The sequence below is a fragment of the Euprymna scolopes genome, chromosome 19, assembly GCF_053919585.1.
Source record: "Euprymna scolopes isolate OS-2025 chromosome 19, ASM5391958v1, whole genome shotgun sequence".
Lineage (NCBI taxonomy): Eukaryota > Metazoa > Mollusca > Cephalopoda > Sepiida > Sepiolidae > Euprymna > Euprymna scolopes.
Window position 1 is genome coordinate 35,675,616 of NC_136500.1, and position 21,680 is coordinate 35,697,295.

The following is a 21,680-nucleotide window of genomic DNA, read 5'->3' on the forward strand; positions in this document are numbered from 1 at the left end:
TTTTTGCTGTTCTAGATGGATTGTTGAAAATTCTTGCGATTGTAGATGGAGTGTTGAAAGTTTTTGTGCTTGTAGAGAGAGAGCGTTAAAAATTTTTACTTGTAGACAGAGCATTGAAAATTTTTATGTTTGTAGATTGTTACGCCACTCTTATTGTGTTAGGTCCGATAGAATATGATGAACAACAAATTAATACAAAAAGAAAGTTCCCTGCGATTTGTGGCAAAATGTCACTGAAACATAGGGATGGGATACCTTCTTCTCAAGACAGATAAAAAGAAATCTCAAACAACGAATACATGCTAGAATAACAAAGATGACACCATTAAAAAATTAATATGAATTTTATTAATTAAAATTAACAAGAGATATATTAAAAACTAAAAGAAATAAAAATAAAGCAGAAATGAAGATAATCAGGTCACTGGGTATGGAACCTATATTACTAATCAAAATCACTGAGCAAAATCCGTCATATCAACACAAAAGGTCCATGAAAGAAAGACAGAAAGAGAGAGGCAGAAATAGAAAGGATAAACTCACAGTCCCTTTCTTTTTATATATGTGAACTTCTTTTTTCTGGTGGCCTGGGAGAGTGAGAGAGAGAGAGAGAGAGAGAGAGAGAGAGAGAGAGAGAGGATAAACTCACAGTTTCTTTTTATATATGTGGGCTTCTTTTTATGGTTGCCTGAGATAGTATCAGTTCATATTTTTTCTGGTTGCAACATTTGTGTTTACAAGTTATTCAGTTTTCTTTTACCATCTAGGATATATTGTTGCTGGCCAAAAAATATCTTTTGTTTATTTCTTCTTATTCTCTATTCTCCTTTGCTACTTCTTCATTCACATTTTTTGTTCATTTGATTTAAAATTATAGTGAAATTCGCCATTCTGTCCATCAGCTTTTTTGTTCATATTTTTCTCATCTGCTGCAATACAGATCTGCGGAAAATTTTTGTGGACGTAGATGGAGTGTTTGTGTTGTTGTAGATGGAGTGCTGAAAATTTTTGTGGTTGTAGATGGAATGCTGAAAATTTTTTGCTGTTGTACATGGAGTGCTTAAAATATTTTGTTGTAGATGGAGTGCTGAAAATTTTTGTGGTTGTAAATGGAGTGCTGAAAATTTTTGTGGTTGTAAATGGAGTGCTGAAAATTTTGTGATTGTAGATGGAATGCTGAAAATTTTTTGTTGTTGTACATGGAGTGCTTAAAATATTTTGTTGTAGACGGAGTGCTGAAAATTTTTGTGGTTGTAAATGGAATGCTGAAACTTTTTGTGGTTGTAAATGGAATGCTGAAAATTTTGTGGTTGTAGATGGAATGCTGAAAATTTTTGTGGTTGTAAATGGAGTGCTGAAAATTTTTTCTGGTTGTAGTCAGAGGGTTGAAAATTTTTGTGGTTGTAAATGGAATGCTGAAAATGTTTGTGGTTGTAGACAGAGGGTTGAAAATTTTTGTGGTTGTAGATGGAGTGTTAAACATTTTTGTTGTTGTAGATGGAGTGCTGAAAATTTATTCTTAAAAAAAAACAAGCAAATAATTATTTGACAAACATCAGATGTATGAAAATGATAGATTTATTAAATCTCATGCTACAATGAAGGCCGTGAGATGAGAGCTGGAGAATTGTAATGAACATGTAGTAGCAGCAGCAGTTACATTTCATGATTTGAGATTTTGAATATCTTTCATATGTGAACTCAGTGTTAATTGGTGCTAACTGTCAACTTCCCTTCTGGCTTGCCAAATCAGATGCCATCTCTCTGGCAAGCCCAACACATAACGAAGTTCATAAAAATTAAAGGCATTTCTCTCTCTCTCTTTTCTTTTCATGTTCTCAGACCAACGTTCATCATGGGACTTGGACCTTCACATAGAGAATCTGAAATTCAAGCATAAACAATCCAAGTGTGAAATTTCATTAAAATTTGAAATATCAAATAATTAATGAAGTTGTATTCAACAATATTCACAATGAAGAGGAAGCCATTCCAAGTGTAAAGAGATTATTATGATATATACATATCATCATCATGCAGTCCGTCAGTCTTGACGATGACTAGTTGGGGCCCTCAGTGATTTATCCCTCAATGGTGGGGTAGTCTCACTCCATTGCCACAGGACTTCCCAACTTGGTTCCAAACTTGCTTGTGCAGTTTAGGTGCAGTATCTGTTGTGCATCAGAGAGACACCCTCTGAATCTCCAATGCTCATGTCCAGTGGAGCGAACTCGCGACGACTGGCAGCAGAGGAGGCCGCAGCTTCTGGCCAAAAGTAATCTCATTGAGGTAAACAGTCGCCCATTGTGTCTGCTACTATGCCTTTTCTTTCTAGATGAGGTTCCATAGCTTTTTAAGGAAAACTGCAAGGCAGCAGTAGGATTTGAAGTCAGAGTTCCCATCTTTTAGTCTTTTGCCTACAAGGCAGTGGTGTTTTATTTTGGGATTGGTTCCCCTAATCTTTGCCCAAACAAGGGCACCCACAAGACAGTGGGGTAGGGGGTGGTAGTGTGCGAGGACATGTCCACACATCAGTGGGCCATAACGCACTACCTCTAGGGTCCTTTAATACCCCGAGATCTTCTACAAGTTTAGCCTGGGGCCGCAAAGCACCCAGTTACTGTGTGTGGCAAATGTGAAGGCACTGTAGGAGTCTTGATGATGGAGAGGCTATGTACTACAGGGAAAACTTATGCATAGCTGCTCCCTTTTTACCATGAGGTTAGCCAGCAGTGTTAGCTGGAAGCGAGAAGGCATGCAAGCATGAACTTAACACTAACTTATACCTAACACATTAGACGCATCACATCCCCCTGCCGGATTAAGAATCCAAACACACACACTATATACACACACATACATACATACATACATACATACACACATACATATATATATATATATATGTACTAGCGGTTGGCCGCAGAATCTTCATTTTTTTTCCCCCACCATACATGATGTCATACATGGCATCTCTGTGACGCTATGTATGTCAAATATGATGTTAGCTTCTATGACATCATAGCATAACCATATATATATATATATATATATATATATATATATATATATACACAATGATATGACCTCATCCATGACATCATTGTGAACAAACAAACAAATAAACAAGAATACGGATATGCGTATGTGTGTGTGCGTGTGTGTATATATATATTTGTATGCTTTATTTAAATAGTCAAACATTAAGATTTAATGCTATGTGGGTTTCATGAAGCCGACCATTTGCTAATCCAAAATCTTAGTGAAATGATGAACAAAACGTGCATCATCAATCAAAAAACGACCGAGGTGTTATTTTGTCGAATACTCTTTATTTAAAGAAAAGAAGACACTTTGTGTATTCAATATTGTCTCCAGACAAGCTCTGAACCTGAAGCATGTGCCTTTCACAATGTCCTTCCAGAAATGCTTGAACACCAAACAATCAATTCGCCAGGGCTAACTACTCACTACCAAAGCTCAAGATAGCCGCCTTCTAAAAATCCTCAACCAAGTCAAACAGCCAGTCGAAGTGGAGATGCTCATATTCTCCTCAGAATCAGTTGCATAATATGCAAAAGAATAGGCAGCTGGTTCACTGTTATTCAACTGACAATCCATTCATCTCATCAACCGTTATCCTTGGATGGCTTTTGGCTTTAATAACCGGTGGCTCATTAGTAAAAAGAAAAAAAAAATAGGATGCTAACATTACCAATCTTTATGGAGGGCATTAAAATGGAGTGTGGCAACTCTCACAGAATATCACTTTTATCCGTAGCTAGTAATATTCTTTCTTGTGTATTTCTGAATAGATTGAATAACTATCACACCACATGTGCAACCAGGGACACAGTGCGGTTTAAAGAAAGGGAGAAATACCATGGATATTCTGCCTTAAGCAAATCTAGGAAAAGTGTAAGCAGGACAATGGCTCTATCTGCACTCAAGAAGTTTTGCTTCCCTAATAAATTCGTCAGTTATGCAATGAGATGTTTATTCACTTTACATCTAAGTTTCTGAAAGTTGGTACAGCCAAAGAAACAGGGAGGAAATTCCAAAGGGAAGCAGTTCAAGGAAAGAAGCTATTGAGATGGAGTGGTATTTTGCTGATTGTCGTGTTAGACGGGTGTATTGATATCGATCATTGATATTGCAGCAGGTTCATTGAAGCACATTCTGTGGAAGTACTTGTAAAATAAAGGATGCAATATTGTGGCGATGAGATGGTGGCTGGAGTGTGGGATTTATTAGGTTAAAGGTGAGAAACTAGTGGTTAGTACACCAGCCCGGATGAAGCAACAATACATGCACATTTAGTGGTTGTCTTATAGAGCTATATAATACTGGCATGTGTGCAAAGTTTTCTAGCCTAGTAAAGGGGGTCCACTTTCCTTGCAGCAAACTTGGCAATATTTTCTATACATTTGGTCCAATTCATATTGCCTGCATTAATGACTTACAACATGACTTATATGCAGAAAGTATATAATGTTTTCACTAGCGCTTTAGCTCAGTTCAACTTGAAGATTGAATACTTCTGAAAAGCTAATGAATATGTCATATTCCTACTTTTACATTTGTTGCGGCACTATAATATATATCAGGGGAGAACAATAGATGTAAGTACTAATGAAAGAAAATATTAGGATCCCAATTCCAATGAGAAAAATATGTTGTTGGGCTAGGAGATAGATAACTATGCTTAAACAATGAATAAGTAAAGGCTGCATGACTTAGAGACAAAGCATTTTAGAAGCCATCCTCCCAAGAGGAGATGAATGACACTCTTAGGCATGGCAGAACAATTGGGTGGAACAATGTTTTTAGTTTTAATTTCTGGACAGGAAAGCATATTCTCTAACATCAGCCAGAATAAATCCAAGGGAGATAACTCTGATAATTCTAAAGCAAAACCACTATCATTCAGTAAGACTGCCGAGGTGTGGAACTATTTGAAGTGAGAATTATGGATGATCCTCTGATACAATGTAAGAATTTCACCTACCTAAAAAGCACTGTCTAAGCAAACCGCTAAGTTGGACAAAGCAAACCTGCTTAGGTTGGACAAAGTAAGAACAGTGTAGGGGAATCTTCAAGAGAAACCAGCACGTTAGCATCTAAGGGAAGTGCAAAATCTACAAAGCAACTCTTCTTTATGAAATGGGAACATGAAATATATATCAGTCAAGTGAAAAGGTTCCATGACGGTGTGATGTGTCATCTCAGGGAGATTATTAATGTAGTCTGTGAGTGCAAAGGTCATCAGGCATTGCATACGATGATAATATTAAGCAATCACAAATAATTCTCACTTTTATAGTTACCCTCACTCTGATCTAATCGGAGAGTTTTATTATACTACTAAAACTCTGCAAATCTTGCTTATTTCCATGCACACTGGATGACAACACAAAGGGTTGTCAACATGAAAAATGATATATATATATATATATATATATATATATATATATATATATATAAAGAACAAATAGGTGATAAAACATGTTAAAAAACACTTTGAAAAAGAGTTGAAAAACATATTTAATTTGAAAGGAAACACTTAATAAGTGGATAGTCCTTAATCTGCAGAGTTTCAAAGAAATACTTTCCTTCTCATCAGAGGGTAGGAATTAGCAAAATGTGGGATCGGATTTTGCATACAAAAGTATTTGATGAAACTGCAAGTAAGTCAAAGATCTTACTTGATAACAAAACGTGAAGCATAGGGTACAGAGTGAAGAAAAAGGTGATTTGACGTGAATGGATCGTCTGGTGAAAGGTAAAGTATCCAATGACGGTAAAATCCAAAAATGTAAATCCAAGAAAGTTAATTAAATTTCCATTTGCACAAGTAAAATCCAAGGAAATAGCGTAATTGGAAGATGGTCCAAAATAATCCAAAAGACCAAAATCCGTGGATTTTGGCCTTTTGGATTTCCTTGGATTTTACTTGTGCAACTAATGTTCCCTGTGAACGTTAGGCCGAGGAGTTTAAAGGAAGTCCTTTCAGGTTACATGTTTTTGGCCATTGCTATTGCTGGTAGAGAAGGTTTCTTGTAATTATTGAAGGAAAAAAGCTTAGTCTGGGCAGCATTGAATGTGACCATGTATTTTTGTCCCCATTCCACTACAGATTAGAAGTCTTCATCTAGTGTTTCTGCCATTTCCTTAGATATGTGTTCATTTGTTTTTCCCCTTGTGCTTGTTATAGAGCATGGCGTCATCAGCAAATACACTCATCTCAGAGACAATTTTATCAGGGAGGTAATTTATGAATATTAGGAATAATAAAGGTCCAAGGATAGACCCCTGAGGTACACCTGCATTTATATCATATTGTTTAGATGTACGACCTGGATTCTTCTCTTACTTAAGAAGGATTTAACTAAGTTATCCAGTGATACCATATGATCTGATTTTCCTGAGAAGACCATTGTGCCACACCCTGTCAAAAGCCTTAGATATATCTAGGGCAATCACTCTACCCTCGTTTGCTTTGTCCAGTGTATAGTATATAAGTTCAAAGATTACAGTTAGGATATCTGCTGCAGAACGGACTTTTCTAAATCCATATTGTTGGTCAGTCAGAAGTTTAGCAGCTGTAAGGTGATGGACTAGAACTTGGTTACTTAAGGACTAAAATATTTTGGCGAAAATGAAGAGGAAGCTAATTGAATGGGTCAGTTCTTTTGCCAGAATTCTTGAAAACTAGTACTACAGAGGCAGTTTTCCAGCAGTAAGAAAAGCAAGATTCGTTAAGGCATTTGTTGTAAAGTTTGGAGAGGACTGGAGCAACCTCAACTGAACATTTCTTTAATAGCACAGCCGGGATGAGATCGGGTCCACATACTTTTGAGGTGTCTAGGTTTTTTATGACATGTACTTGAGAACGGGTGATTTTCAGATCATCTAGTGTAGCGTCCGTCTGCAAAGGAAAATCAGGGAGGGAGTGACTTACTGGGTCCAATATGGCATTTGAGGCAAACCAACTGGCAAGCATGTTAGCCTTCTCGGTTGCCGTGCAAACAACCTCATGGTTGTTGGACAATAGGGAAATGGTTGATTGCCCATTATGTACTACACTGTTGTAGATTTTCCAGAAATCATGTGTTCCTTATTTATGTGTTTTGATGCATTTTCTGATGGTTTCGGTATATTCTCTCTTAACTTTTAGGAAAAAAAAAAAAAAGAAAAAATACACTAAATACAATTACACAAAATAAAATATTAATTAAATAAAAATTTATTGATGAAAACAAATGTAAAAAATAGGACTTAAAATTTATAATTTTGAACGGTCATTATTGGAAAGTGTGTGACTTCATTTTTTTGAAAAGAAATTTTCAGAATTTAAAATTTTTTATTTTAATTCAATAAATGTTCATTTAATTAATATTTCATTTTATGTAATTGTATTACTTTTGTGTATTTCTTCTTTTTTTTTCCTCCAGGTTACACAAAACTTTGACATTTTAGGATAGATTTTTCTTGATTTAAAAAAGTTCTTAAAAAAAAAAAAAAAAGTCCTAAATAACAGTAATGCCTAAGTACCATTTTTTTGTTGATAAAGAAACAAAATTTTAGTCACATATTTTTCATTTGAATCTGCCATGGATATTTTGCGGTGACCAAGCTTTTCGATTATATATATATATATTAGTGTTGGGATGATTAATTGGAAAAATTGGAAACGATATTGGTATCGGAAAAATTTGTGCCGATTTTCTGATGCCAAAAACGATTCTTTTAATTATCTTTTTTCATTTAATTAAAACAAAACCTTCAGTTGCTGGTAGTAACAATAAAATAAATATTTATTTATCTTAAATTAGCAGTAAAGCTAAAAGCTGTAGATCATCCCCACCCCACAAGTGTATTTTTACATTTGAGAAAATATATGCACATTTAACATGTGTTTTTATGGTAATCATGAGAAAATAACTTTATGGTTAAATTTTTAGAGATTTATAAAAAATCGAAATCAGTAACTATATCAGAATCGGGAAAAATATTGGAATCGTCCATCACTAATATAAATAAATAAATATATGTATATATGGGAGCTTCCTTCACTCGACAGACTATGGATACCCACTGTAAAGGTGCCTGTATGTGGGATTTTTGTGGCAAGAGTTGCATAATCTCCAAACACACCTCTTCTGAGTCAGCATTGTTAAATACCACTGGCAAGTAGAGGTTCAGGATGACTGAAAACAATGCCGAGATGAGCAGAGAGCACATACAGCACCTAGAATTCTCAAATGGACACTCATCTGGTACTAGCTAAGCTCAACGTTGTTTAAGTTTTGTGATTTGATGAAAACCGGTGTGTTAATGTGATTATGCTGTATCTATATATATATATATATATACACACACACACACAAATGTATTGGATTTTATCCTAGTACGAATCATACCATTCCTCGAGTGTGCTCATATAACATCATGATAGAATTAATGACTTCGTTTGGAATGCCATATGTTTTAATATGCTGGCCATTTTTCCTCTATGTACAGAGTCGAACGCTTTGGAGAAATTTACAAAGAGCATGACTGTCTCAATGTTTTTGGTTTTAATCCTTTGATTAGTCTCCCGACAATAAGTATTTGACTAGTAGTAAAGCGTGTCTTTCTAAATCCATTCTGGTTCTTGCTGAGCACTTCTTCGATCTTTGGTTGGATACGGTTGAGAAGTATGGCATTGTAGATTTTTGCTGCAATTGGAGTGAGTGTTATTCCTCTGCAGTTACTTGGTATGCTTAGGTCACCCTTCTTGGGGAAGGGAAGTATGCATCCTTCCCTCCATATAGGAATAACGTTTTGATTATATACAGCATTGCATGAATCAAGAAGAATGTCATTGAAGCTACCTGTCTTCCATACTTCAGGATGTATGTTATCTAAACCTGCAGCTTTAATGGCATTCCAAACGAAGTCATTAATGCTATCATGATGCTATATGAGCACACTTGAGCAATAGTCAGGTCGCCACACGGAGACACTGAATTTTTCGACATCCACGCTGGGGTTTTACAAGGAGATACTCTTGCCCCTTTTCTTTTCATTGTCTGTCTTGACTTTGTATTTTACACCTCTGTTGATATACACAACACGCTAGGCTTCACCGTAAATGAATCAAGAAACAAATGTCATCAATCAGCACACATAACTGATGCAGATTACGCAAACGATATTGCTTTGTTCGCTAATAACACTGCTGATGCGCAAATAGTTATGTAAGCTAGAAAAGTCCTCAAATGACATTGGTCTCCACATTAATGCGGATAAGACAAAGCTTATGAGTTTCAATATGGAAGTAGAGGTCAGGGCTCTGGTTGGAACAACACTGAAAGTTTTTAAAAAGTTTTTGAATTCCTTATTGAATAATAAATTGTAATGATTTCTAATTTACAGAGTTTATATTGAATACCTTATATCAATGCTCTATCTTGAATATTGAGCTTCTTTTATCATGTTAGGATTGTCATATAAATATTAATACTTGCTTTAAGTTTACAGAATTATTCAATTTATAAACTGGAAAATTTTTAAAAATTTATATATAAGTTGAGTTTTTTCTCACTCTAACACCAATATTAAAAACCTACTTTTCCTATTTAAAAATTATTAAAACAAACTTTTTTTTTTTTTTTGCAGTTTTTGTATATGTATTGATTTAGGTCATATGCTAACAGATAAGGCTAGAGAGCTATATGTTTTGGCTTTGATTCTAGCTGACGGCACACAAGTCATTTTTTTTTTTACTTTTGAAATCACTACTATTTATTAGGTACAATATAATAATTGATAGTGAATTGGCTCAAAAATAATAATTCCGTAATCTGCATGAATTAAAATATAAAATTTAAGCAGATATATATATATATATAATTACTGAGATTGATGCGCAATAATTTAGCTTTGGTTGTTCTTTTTCTTACAAAGTTTATTTTAAAAGGTAATTATTATTTTAAAATATAAGTTGGAATTAATTTCTAAATGAGATAGATCTGTAAACTGATTATCAAACAATGTAATTTTATCAAAAAGATGATAAGCAGCAACTTAAAAATTGCATATTTTGAAAACTTGTGACTTAAATTAGCTGAAACGCAATTCTTTCTTCCAGGCAAAATGCAAGACGAAAATTTTCTAAGTTAATTAATCTAAAATGTTGGAGCTGAGAATGGTTAAGACGCATAGAGGCAAAAATACAAAATAAATATGCTGTGATACAAATATTTTTTAGAATTATTTTGTTTTAAATAAATTATTTTTGTATAACTCATTAAAAGACTTTGCTTCTTTTTGTGTTGTTGGAATTCTACTACAAAGTGGAGAAAGCACATTTTATCAACATGTTTCAACTCGAATATTGTTGAGTAAAAAGATATGTTGTATGGAAGCAGAAGAAAAAACAAGTCGAGACAAAAAAGAAAAACAAAAAAACAGACTATATCAAGTGTTTGTAATTTAATTAAGACAAATGAGCCTTCCAGGATCATCCTAGATCCAACTCAGATCTATCAATTTATATCCTGATAATTTAGAAGAGCTTTTCTATATTGAACATATTGTCATTGATGACGTACAGCCTACAAACTGAATATTTTATTCTAATTCTGCAGTTTTCTTTTGTGGAAACTTGACACATCTTAAACATAAATGTATTTGTATTCAATTTCTGTTAAATAAAATTACATTCCACTCGGAATTCTTTCACAATGGTGACATTTTTCAATAATGACTGACAAACAAATAGGATCAGGATCGAAATGTTATTTATTAGTGTTTAACTTTATCACATAACGAAAATATACTCATACATCATAGTGCATCAGACTGAACATCTTGATTCCGTTTTTGATCTCGGCCATCCATTTTTCTTTTCTTTTGAAAATCCATTACTTAATATTAATATATTGTTTAATCCTAAGCAATGGAAACTAGGGATAGCTAATGTGCATGTGTATGTACATGTATATATAAGTCTTCCAGACTGTATTGCTGTACCACAACTCTTCAGTGTGGCTAAATGCATGAGGGCTTCAAGCTAAGATCGTGAAACTCAATTGTTCTTTTCAGCAGTCCAAGTCATTATTCACTGTGCAATTGGCACAAGCGATAAATTGAAATCTTACTATTTATATAAACAATATCAGCAGTCAGTGCTCTATTCGTATACTATAAATATGATGGTACTAGCAGTTCTGCCAGGCTTTGCTCAGGCCCTATGTACTGTTGATAACTTTATGTGCATATGTATATATTAAAAAGTGTGAATATGTACAGCAATGCGTTTCTATATAATAGGTTTTCTTAACTACCATAGAGAAAAGTTGGTAGAAGCCGCAGACGTCAATTTTAAAAAAAAAACTTTGACCCCATAACATTTGTTTTGGGCTCAAATTAAATTAAAATGTTTGACCCACGTCCGAGTAACCTACATCTAAAATTTCAAGAATTGGCGGAGGAGTTTGGTAGAGTCTGCAAAGTTCAACTATGTAAACTTTGACCTCTTGCCAGCCAAATTTTTGTCCAAAAACTAATTAAAAAGCTTGCTGCATGTCTGAATACCCTTTATGTAAAATTTCAAATGTTTAGACTCAAAATTGGCTTAATAGTTTGCTAGAAACTGCAAAGGTAAATCTTTTGAACTTTGACCCCTTGAAAGCCAAATTTTTAGAAAAAACAAAAAACGATTAAAAAGCTTGGCCTATGTTTGAATATCTTTTATGTAAAATTTCAAATGTTTAGACCAAAAATTGTCTGACTAATTTGGTAGACACCGCAAGGTCAATTTTTAAAACTTTGACCTCAATTATGACCCCTTAACGTTTATTGTTCGGGGTTCAAATCAAATTATAAAGTTAGATCTATGTCCAAGTAACCTATATCTAAACTTTCAAGTGATTAAACCCAAAATTGGCAGAGGAGTTTGGTAGTTTTCTCAAAGGTCAAATCGTTGAATTTTGATCCATGACAGCCAAATTTCTGTCCGAAAACCGATTAAAAAGATTTTCCTAAATCTCAATACCCCTTATGTCAAATCTCGAGTCTGTAGACCGAAAATTGACAGAGTTTTTTGGTAGGGAAGTGTACACAGACAGACAGATACACAGACATTTTCATTTTTATAGATATATAGATTAAGGATCATTCCATGGGGGAGGGGGGTCTATTTTAATAAAAATATATCCTGAAATGAAAGATCGATATACATAATTTATGAACAGAGAAAAATATCAATGAAAGAGTAGGGTGGGGTCGAGTGAGGTAGAGAGCAGAAATTTGATTAATGTAATAATTTATTTCAACTATAAACCATAGTGCAGATAAACAGCATATTTGGATGTTTGAATTAATTGATGAAATAAGTTCATATAAGAAAACTTTATAATGAAAATTGAATGAAATAAATTACAATATTTATTGATCCATCAAATTCAAACAAGGAATTATAATAATGAAAATCCATAATCCAAGGATTATCAAAGATATGTTTTTTTTCCATCAGAGAATGAACATTAGCAAAAAATGTATCTCTGGTTAGCATAAATTTGAAAAAAAAAAAAAAAAAAAAAAAAAAAAAAAGAGAAACTATTTAATTTTTCAAATTATAAAGTTTTTATGCAACAGCTCACAATTGAATTCCAGATTCTTTTTTCAGCTGCACAGATTACTGTTTCAGGAATTTATTGGTTGATGTTAATTTCTTAATTTTGTTGAACATGCCTTTTATTTTTTGCACAATAGTTCCCCGCATATTTATTTTTTATATCTTTTGAAATTTGTGCTGAATCAATCATGCACTTTTTGATAATATTTATCCTTTAATGAAAAGAGCTTATCTGTGAAAATCCAGGGGTTAAGGATTATTTATTATTAAAATTTCTTGTTTGAATTTTTGATTGATCAATATAGTCATTTATTCAATTTTATTTTTTATCAATTTTCCTATTACCTTAATTTCACTATCTAACCGGATCTTTTTATTATCTTGATAGAAGAGTATAGGAGTATAGATTGGAACCTATTTATTTAAAAAGAAAATATAACATATGGGTCACGGAATTGCATTCATCTGCAAAAGATCTAGTTAATTTGCATATTCTTTTAAACATTCATCTTAATTCTCTATTAGTTTTTTTGGTTTTCTTACATGTAATTATATTCATGCAGATATTCTACATGATTTATACTTGTGTAAAAAGGTTATAGTACACAAAAACCTCTTTCTATATATATATTTATGTTTGCATATATATTTGTTTTAAAAATTTTGCCCACCAAACTCTTCTGCCAGTTTTTGGTCTACAGATATGAAACTTAATATATAGGGTATTCAAACCTATGCAAAACTTTATATTTGGGTTTTAGCTGGGGAAAATTGGTGCAAAAGTGTGAAAATTAATAATTTTTAATTTGCCAGGTCGAACAATGGCATTACAAATATGCATTGTAATAGCTATTGGTTCATGTTTTAATTTTTAGCTTTGCAGCTAACATGTCTTCATAGTTCAAGCATTAACATCAAAGGAAAAAGTAAATCATAAGCTAAACGTTTTGGTTTTGATTCTCAGTGGTGGCGCATGAGTCATTTTTTTTTTTTTTTTTTTACATTTTTAAATCATTACTATATATTGGGTCCAATATAATATCATAAATACAGAATCTGCATTAATCAAAATATAATATTTAAGCATATTTTTCGACTGGGCGATGCCAGGCGGTTTGCTAGTTTTAAATATATTTATCTTCGTAATTCTACTATATATTTTCACTTACATGCATACATAAATTAGCAATACTTTTTAATACCATAACGTTCAGCGCTGGACAAATTGACACTCATAGTCTTTAAATCAGAAATAAGTACATTTCTCCTACCTCTATCAAAATAAAACTTATATAACTGGATTCAGAATAAAATTTACTTTAAAATGGTATTTTAATATTTTTGTTGCAATTTGTATATTCAAAGAAATCGCTATATAAATCGGACTATTAACGACAAAACATGCCAGCATAGCATGCCCACTGGCGGTAGATCACTTTTGCAAATAAGCGGTTGGGGGTGTGTTCACATAAATGCTCGAAGCAGAAGTTGTATCTGTCGACAATGTTTCTAGTTGTTTTAACTAATCAAGGAAAAGATTTTTCTTTGCTATTGAATTTGAACACAACACGTAGTCTTTCCAGTCGAAAGTTAGAACATCTCAAAGTTGATGCTTTGTCGTAAAAATATAAATAAAGATAGAAACTGTGTTCAAACGCTATTTGATAGTGAACAAATTAATTTCTTTTGTCCTAAAATTTGAAAAGAATTAGATAAAAAATTTTTATGCACGCCTCGATAGAAATAGTGATAAACGTATATAACAAGGTTTTTTGGATGTTGTGACGCACAAAAGAAATTTGTAAACAAAACTCGTCAACTAACTTATGAACATAAAGTATTCACTTTTTTTTTAGTTTTGTTATTTTTTAGAAAACAAGTTTTTAGTTATGGAAAGAAAAAGGATATTTCAAAAGAAAATTCTTTGGAAAAGAATGACCACTGGAACATTGATTTTTATTTTATTTTTTTGTTCTTGGTTTTCAAGTCACAATAGCACATCTTAAAGTTGAGGCTTTGTAGTATAAAGATAAGTAAAAGATAGAAACTGTTCAAACGCTATTTAATAGCGACTATATTAATTTCTTTTGTCCTAAAATTTGAAAAGAGTTGGATAAAAACGTTTTATGCATGCCTCAATAGAAATAGTGACAAACGCATATACAGAGATTTTTTGTGTCATTATGCGCATAAAAAGAAATCTCTAAAAACATTCAACTAACTTACGAAAATAAAGCGTTCATTTTTTTTTTTATTTTTGTCATTTAAAAAACATAAGTTTTCAGTTATGGAAAGGAAAAGAATTGAAAAAAAAAAATTCTTTGAAAAAGAATGACCGGCACTGACCACTTTTTTATTTACATAAAAGAATAACTTACCTTGCCTATGATAACATTTAATGGGTTTGTTTTACAATCCACAGAGCTATGAAAAAGTGGTCAAAAAATAAATATATAAAAAATAAATGTTACCAAATGCAAGTTACTCTTCTACCTACCTCAATAAATTTTTGGTGTTGTAAATGTTTATTCTATTAAAAAAACAAGTAGTGTCGAGCATTACATGAGAACAAGAAAAAAAATGGCTGCGATGTCTCTTGAAGTCTTGACAATGACTTAAAATAAAAAAAATTATATAAAATAGTGGTAGAAACCCACCCGATAATTGTCATAGTAATTTGAAGTCGTTAAAATAAAATTTAATTATCAAAATTAGTTTAATGTACTCGAAAACAATTGTAATCTATACAAAATTTCCTTTCATTTGATATGCTACCAGCCATATTTTAATTTTTTAGAATCGTGTCTTGGATTTCCTGGTTGTCATCTTGGATTTTTCAGTGTCATGATGACAAATGATAATGTCCATCAGAATAATATTTTGCATGATAAAGACTTATCTTCAATTTTTTAAACTTGTTTTTTTTAAATGATGCTTCTATCAAAAGCTGTTTAAATGAAACTTAAATTATGCTAATTCGTACGCTAATTAGTTTAATGTACTTAAAAATAATTCTGATCTGTACAAAATTTTCTTTAATTTGATATGCTACAAGCCATATTTTGTTAATAATTTCTTTGTGTTGTGGTGACCATTTTGGATTTCCCGGTCGCCATCTTGGATTTTTCATGATGGTATAATGACAAATGATCATTTCCATTAGAATAATACTTCCTATGATGATAAAGCCTTACTCACCATTTTTCTTAGCTGTTTCTATGGTGTTTCTACGTAAAGCCATTAAAATGAAACTGAAATATGCTAATTAGTCTGTAAGTTACCAAGTGAGATAGTCATTTACGAAGCCAACTGAATCTTCATGAGATTATGATAATATGTTCAAAATTTCATCACAATATTTTAAAAAGATCTGAATATATAACTTTTTAAAGATGGGTTAGTCTGTAAATTGTGCAAATTTCCTACCATTTTCAGTCACAAGCTTATATGCATTTGAATAGGACTGAAGACAATATGCCCAGTGAACCACACATCTTTTGATAGTTTGAATGGTCATAACTCCAGTTCTAATGGACCGATTTAAAAAAAAAGATAAAGATAATATTTCTTTGTTTTTCAATAATGCTTGATTTGAGTTCATTCGATCTAAAAGAAAAAAAATAGCATGGTATTGCTACATAAAGTGTTCAGCTGAAATTCAGAGGAAGTGATCAACCAATAACTATAAACCTCTCTTTGAAAAGTGTACATTGTAGGTGATATGATTCGTAGGAATCTTTTGACATTCCAAAACATTAATGTGGATCTATAATGGTGGAAAAAGATCTTATAACTGAATTACTTTCAAATATAAATAGGCACCCATGCACACAAAGATGCTGACAGTTATGCATCTTGTTTAAGGGATGCAATAAAGACTTATCCATACGTCCCAAAGATGCAAAACAATTTTTTTCATATAAAAGAAATAATACATGACAATGCACACAGCCAACCCTTTATTAATCTATGAAAGAGGCTTTTTTTATTTTATCTTTTTAATTCAATAGGATATTTGCCTAATTTCTTTTTTCTCTTACTTTTTCTTCTACACCATTTTTTTTTTTTACATAGGTCACCTGGGAGTAGGGGTTAATCAATGGGACAATATCGTAGTAATCGTTAGTGGAAATTTGGTAAATTAGATTACTTAAGGGGACGGCTCATCAAGAACTTGTTTACGTTGGACTTGGAGCCGACCCTATTGTAGTCAGCTGGAAAGCAGGCAACCGGAAAAGAGTTCCACAGGCGTGTAGTTCGTAGAAAGAAGCTTTGTTCATAGAATCTACATTTAGGTTTAGGCACAGATAAAGAATGGGGGAAATTATTGATAGTGGTTTCAGCTAGACGAATGTTTTTTGTGAGAGTTCGGCAAAGAGGGAACATAGATTGGAGTACAGACAAGCACTTGCCATGAAAATAGTGATAAAGCAAAGACAGGCTCGCAACGTCTCTTCTGTGGGAAAGAGGTTGCAGGGAAGAGAAAAGGACTAACTGTGAAAACAATATCTAGATCCTTTGTTTTCATTCAAGGCATAGTCAGGAGAGACCAAAGGGAGTGGGGTTAAATTTATGTAGCAAAAATTTACAAAATGTTTCATTTGTTTTGTTCATTTTATATTATAATTAGGGCAACCTAAATTAATTAAATCAATTAATGCTCATTGAAAGTTCGTATAACATGGAATTAAATATCTTAATTGATTTATGAAATTTTTTTTGATAAATTATTCAAACTGATTAATAAATGCAATTTTTGGCTTGCCCTAATTATAACTTTTCATGTTTTATAGTTTTTGTTATGCCTTGATAACTTTTTGCTATATTCTGGTCGTAATTAAATACTTATAGTTGTATGAAGCAAAAAAGTTTCGCTTCGTACAAAAAAAAAAAATACTTTGGTAAATATTTTGAACCAAACGAAATGAATCCAATGTTGAAAAATTTTCTTACAGGTAGGTAAATTTAGAGGTGTAATTGTGAAATGGCAGGCAAAATTGATTCACAAGCAGTAAATAATTTCGCCATTAGCAGGCAAATTATTTATGACAAATACCTGCTCACCTATCTTTGGCTGCCCTACTGGTGCTTTAAATTAGGGGAAAAAATTTTGGTTGACTTCTGAATGGGAGGTCCAAAAAGTATGTCTGGCTACGCGCTTTTTTTTTCTTTTTTTTTTTCTTTTTTTTTTAAATATTAATTGGTGAATTTGATTTTGGTCATGAATCAGTGAAATTCATTTCAAGATTTTCTGAAATTACATTTGAAGAGAGTAGAAAATGGACTTTAAGCTTACTTTTGGCAGCTTCGTAACTGGCTTGCTTAACTTTGTACTTTAATCCTCACATTCGATGAGCAATATTTCTGACAAAGGGGGAACTGTTGCTGTTTTCTGAGTTGGAATATATCCACCTAACACTTATCATTGGCTAGTTTTTGACCTTGAAGTAGTATTTTTTTTTTAAACCCCTTACATCATGTAGCTTCATGCCTCGTCTCTAGCAAGTCCCTTAAGGAAAAAACAAAAAAAAAAACAAACAAACAAAAACCAAGATATAAATAGGTTCAAAATAGTTCTAGCTTTTTTCATCAAAGAAAGCTTTTTCTCTTTAACTCTTAAAGTTTATTTGATACCTCCATGTAATTTTGCATTACGACAACCCTTACTTATACAGGTATTCTTATTTTTTTCTTTTAATAATTCGTTTCAAAATTTATTAATAAAATTGAGAACTTCATGTGCATTTTGGCAAACTTCAAGAATTAGATGGAGTTATCTTCCTTGCCCCCCCCCTCTTAGTAATTGGAAACTGCCAAAATGACTGCATCACGATCAGCCTCGCTAAAGTTTGATTTTCCTCTGTAAAAAAAACAAAAAAAAACTATTTAATAAAATTAAGCGTTTTTTTTTTTTTTTTTAATGAGATATTCATTCCATAACAAGCATGTACATCATGAAGATATTTTTATTATCGTTTTTTTTTTATATCTTTGCTAAATTGCACAAGCACCAAAAAACACATTTTACCTGCAAAATGTTTTGTCTGCCATTTTTTGCTTATATTAAGATCAAGGGACATAATTCAAGCAAGTCATAATGATAGTGTTTAGAAATTGTTTGCTGATCAAATTATATTTTATACTAACTGTGGACGCCTGGCCTTTCCCAGTTGTAAAATATGCTTACACGTTTTAATTCATGTAAATTTTGTATTTATTATTGCGAAATAAATTTTGTATTGAATATTATATTGTACCTAATATATAATACTGATTTCAAAAGTTATAATAATAATAATAAAAAAATGACTTGGGTGCCATCAACTAAAATCAAAACCAAACATTTAGCGCTCAAGATGCGTTCCTTATTGTTTGAGCTATTGACAGTTAAGAAATTTTTTTTAAGTAAATCACTTCAAGTTATGAATAAATTTGTGCATGTGCAAAAAGTAATAGAAATATATTAACAAGTTGAAATGAACATGTTGCATTTTAACTTGCCAACATATTTCTGTATGCGTTATTCATCCATCCAAACAAAGATTTTACTTATTATCAATCATCCTCGATGAATGATTACTATTTACTGTTAATCTCAGTTTTATGTGACCAGTAGTTCAAAAGTTTATCAGTTAAATATTTAGATACACACACAGATCTACTGTTATATATATATATATATACATACAGGGGGGTCAAAAAGTCAGGTAACATGTTAAAGGTAGAAAAAACAACGATGGATTGGTCGCCGTGGCCCAGTTGAATGGCCAGCCAGATCTCCGGATCTTACCCCTCCTGATTTCTGGCTTTGGGGCTATGTAAAGGATAGCGTTTATGGCAAGAAGCCTGATACAATAGCGTCTTTAAAGTTATTTATTGAAGAGGAGATTGCGCAGATATCAGCTGACATGATTACATGTGTTACACAATCAGTGGTTAATCGCTTCCAGCGAGTGATAGAGATAATGGACGACAATTAACAAAATAAACATATTTCATGTTTGTTTCATTTTATATTTCAATGTATGGTACTTAAATATACGTGTATTGCTAATATCGTTTTTCTTTAAAATGTTACTCGACTTTTTGACCACCCTGTATATATATATATATATATATATATATAAAAACAAAAATACACAATAAATTTTCATAAATTTTGGTATACAGCCTTCTTTTTTCATCTAACAGGTATGTGCACAAAGTTTTCATAAAATTATAAATTTTTAATATTGAGATTAAACTGGATAAGCACAATAATTTACAAAATTAAATTAATTCAATATTATAATGGATATACCAGTAATATATGTCACTGAAAATTAACACTTGCATTATTGTAAACCAGAGCAGGTTAAATGATTAAAAAATAAATAAAAATGAAAACCTAGTGTATTGTTAAGAATGCAATTACAACTAATTCTGCAGAATAGTATGATTTCCCTATCATTTCCAATTGTTTCAAAATTATGTGAATGCAGATTTTGTTATTCAATAAAATTCATTGGCTACATTGGCTTTCGTAAGCTGAACAGCCAACATGCCCGACTGATGCTGACATCACATGGTAATTTTAAATTGTGAAATGTGGATATAGGAATGAAATGTATTTTAATAGTTTTTGACAGAAAAAAAAAACAAAAAAAAGAAACGATTTTTTGCATCTGCTTTTTCAGACAATTTTTTAGCAAGATCTTTTGCATTTAACGAGAATTTAAATAAACAAAAGAAAACAGCAAATGAAAAGGAAGTCATGACGACACATTTTTATTGCGAAATGCGGATTATAGAAACTAAATGTGTTTTAATAGTTTCTGACATAAAAAAATAATCTATATATTAATACGATAACATGTGTGGTCTTTTGTGCGTCACGCTTACATCCGGGTCGTTTAATTGTTATGTACTTTCATTTCTTGTAATAAATAATTTTACCAAGAATTTCTTCATAAGTTTTGGTTTCGGTTGTACCTGATGGCACTGAAGTCATTTAATTTTTTTATAATTTTACTAACAATTCTTCATAATTTTGGTTTTGATTATAGTTAATGGCACTCCAATAAAAAAGGCATCTGAAAATAAAGGGTTTCAATCATTTAAAGCGACTGCAGAAACCACGTCTTCTTGAACAGCACAAAACTAACCGACTTAAATATGCCGCCAAATACTAGACTTGGGATGAAGAGAAGTGGGGAAAATGTAATTTTCTCCGATGAGAAAAATTTTAATTTAGATGGTCCAGATGGATTTCAACACTATTGGCATGATAAAAATTTGCCCAAAGAAACTTTTTCAACTCGGCATAGTGGAGGAGGGTCTTTAATGATCTGGGGTGCTTTCTCATCAGCTGGGATCCTAAAGTTGCAAGTAGTGAAAGGCCGGCAAACATCATTGAAGTACGTTTCAATGCTTGAAAATGCTTCTATCAGGACTGAAGGTCCACGTCTGTGTGGAAGAAATTGGATTTTCCAGCAAGACAATGCTGCGATACACACTTCTCAACAAGCACGAGACTACTTTTCTTCAAATAATATAGAATTGTTAGATCATCCAGCATGTTCTCCGGATCTCAAGCCCATTGAGAATCTTTGGGGATGGATGGCAAAAGAAGTGTTCAAGGATGGAACCCAGTATGATTCGATAAAGGAACTTTCTGATTCAGTTTTCAGTACATGGCATAAAATTCCTTCGCAACTGATAAAAAACTTAGTTGCAAGCATGCCGAAGAGAATTTTTGAAGTAATTCGTAATAATGGAGGCTATACTAAATACTGAGACCCTTTTAAGTAATTTATAATTGCCTTTTGTTAGATAAATTATCAGTGGTCTTATCATTTTGACCAGGTGAAAATGTTTCTTTTTAAAAAATAATTATTAGATCAGGGTTAAGGTTTTGAATGAAGCAGATTTCATTTTTTTCCATCATATTTTCCCTTTTGGCAATGGTTTCAACCATTTGTTTGATTAAAATTCGATAATATGCGTAAACGCTTACTTTCTTAAGTGGTCTTATGATTTTGACCAGGACTGTATATATGTATATATATCAATATTT

At 32.3% G+C, this 21,680-nt stretch overlaps 1 protein-coding gene across 2 annotated transcripts in view; it reads right to left on the bottom strand.

Annotated features, from left to right (window-relative positions):
• Positions 1 to 1,183: 1,183 nt before the first annotated feature.
• LOC145303520 (TGF-beta-activated kinase 1 and MAP3K7-binding protein 1-like) overlaps positions 1,184 to 21,680 on the bottom strand; it is an 85,550-nt gene continuing 65,053 nt past the window's right edge. Inside the window, exon 9 of one of the 2 annotated variants that reach the window (XM_080144965.1) lies at positions 1,184 to 1,883. In XM_080144965.1, coding sequence (XP_080001091.1) covers positions 1,854 to 1,883 — 30 coding nt within the window. In that variant the 3' untranslated portion in view covers positions 1,184 to 1,853. Of the gene's footprint in view, positions 1,884 to 18,330; positions 18,486 to 21,680 lie in introns of those variants that run through there. The other variant, XM_080144966.1, reaches the window with a different exon arrangement.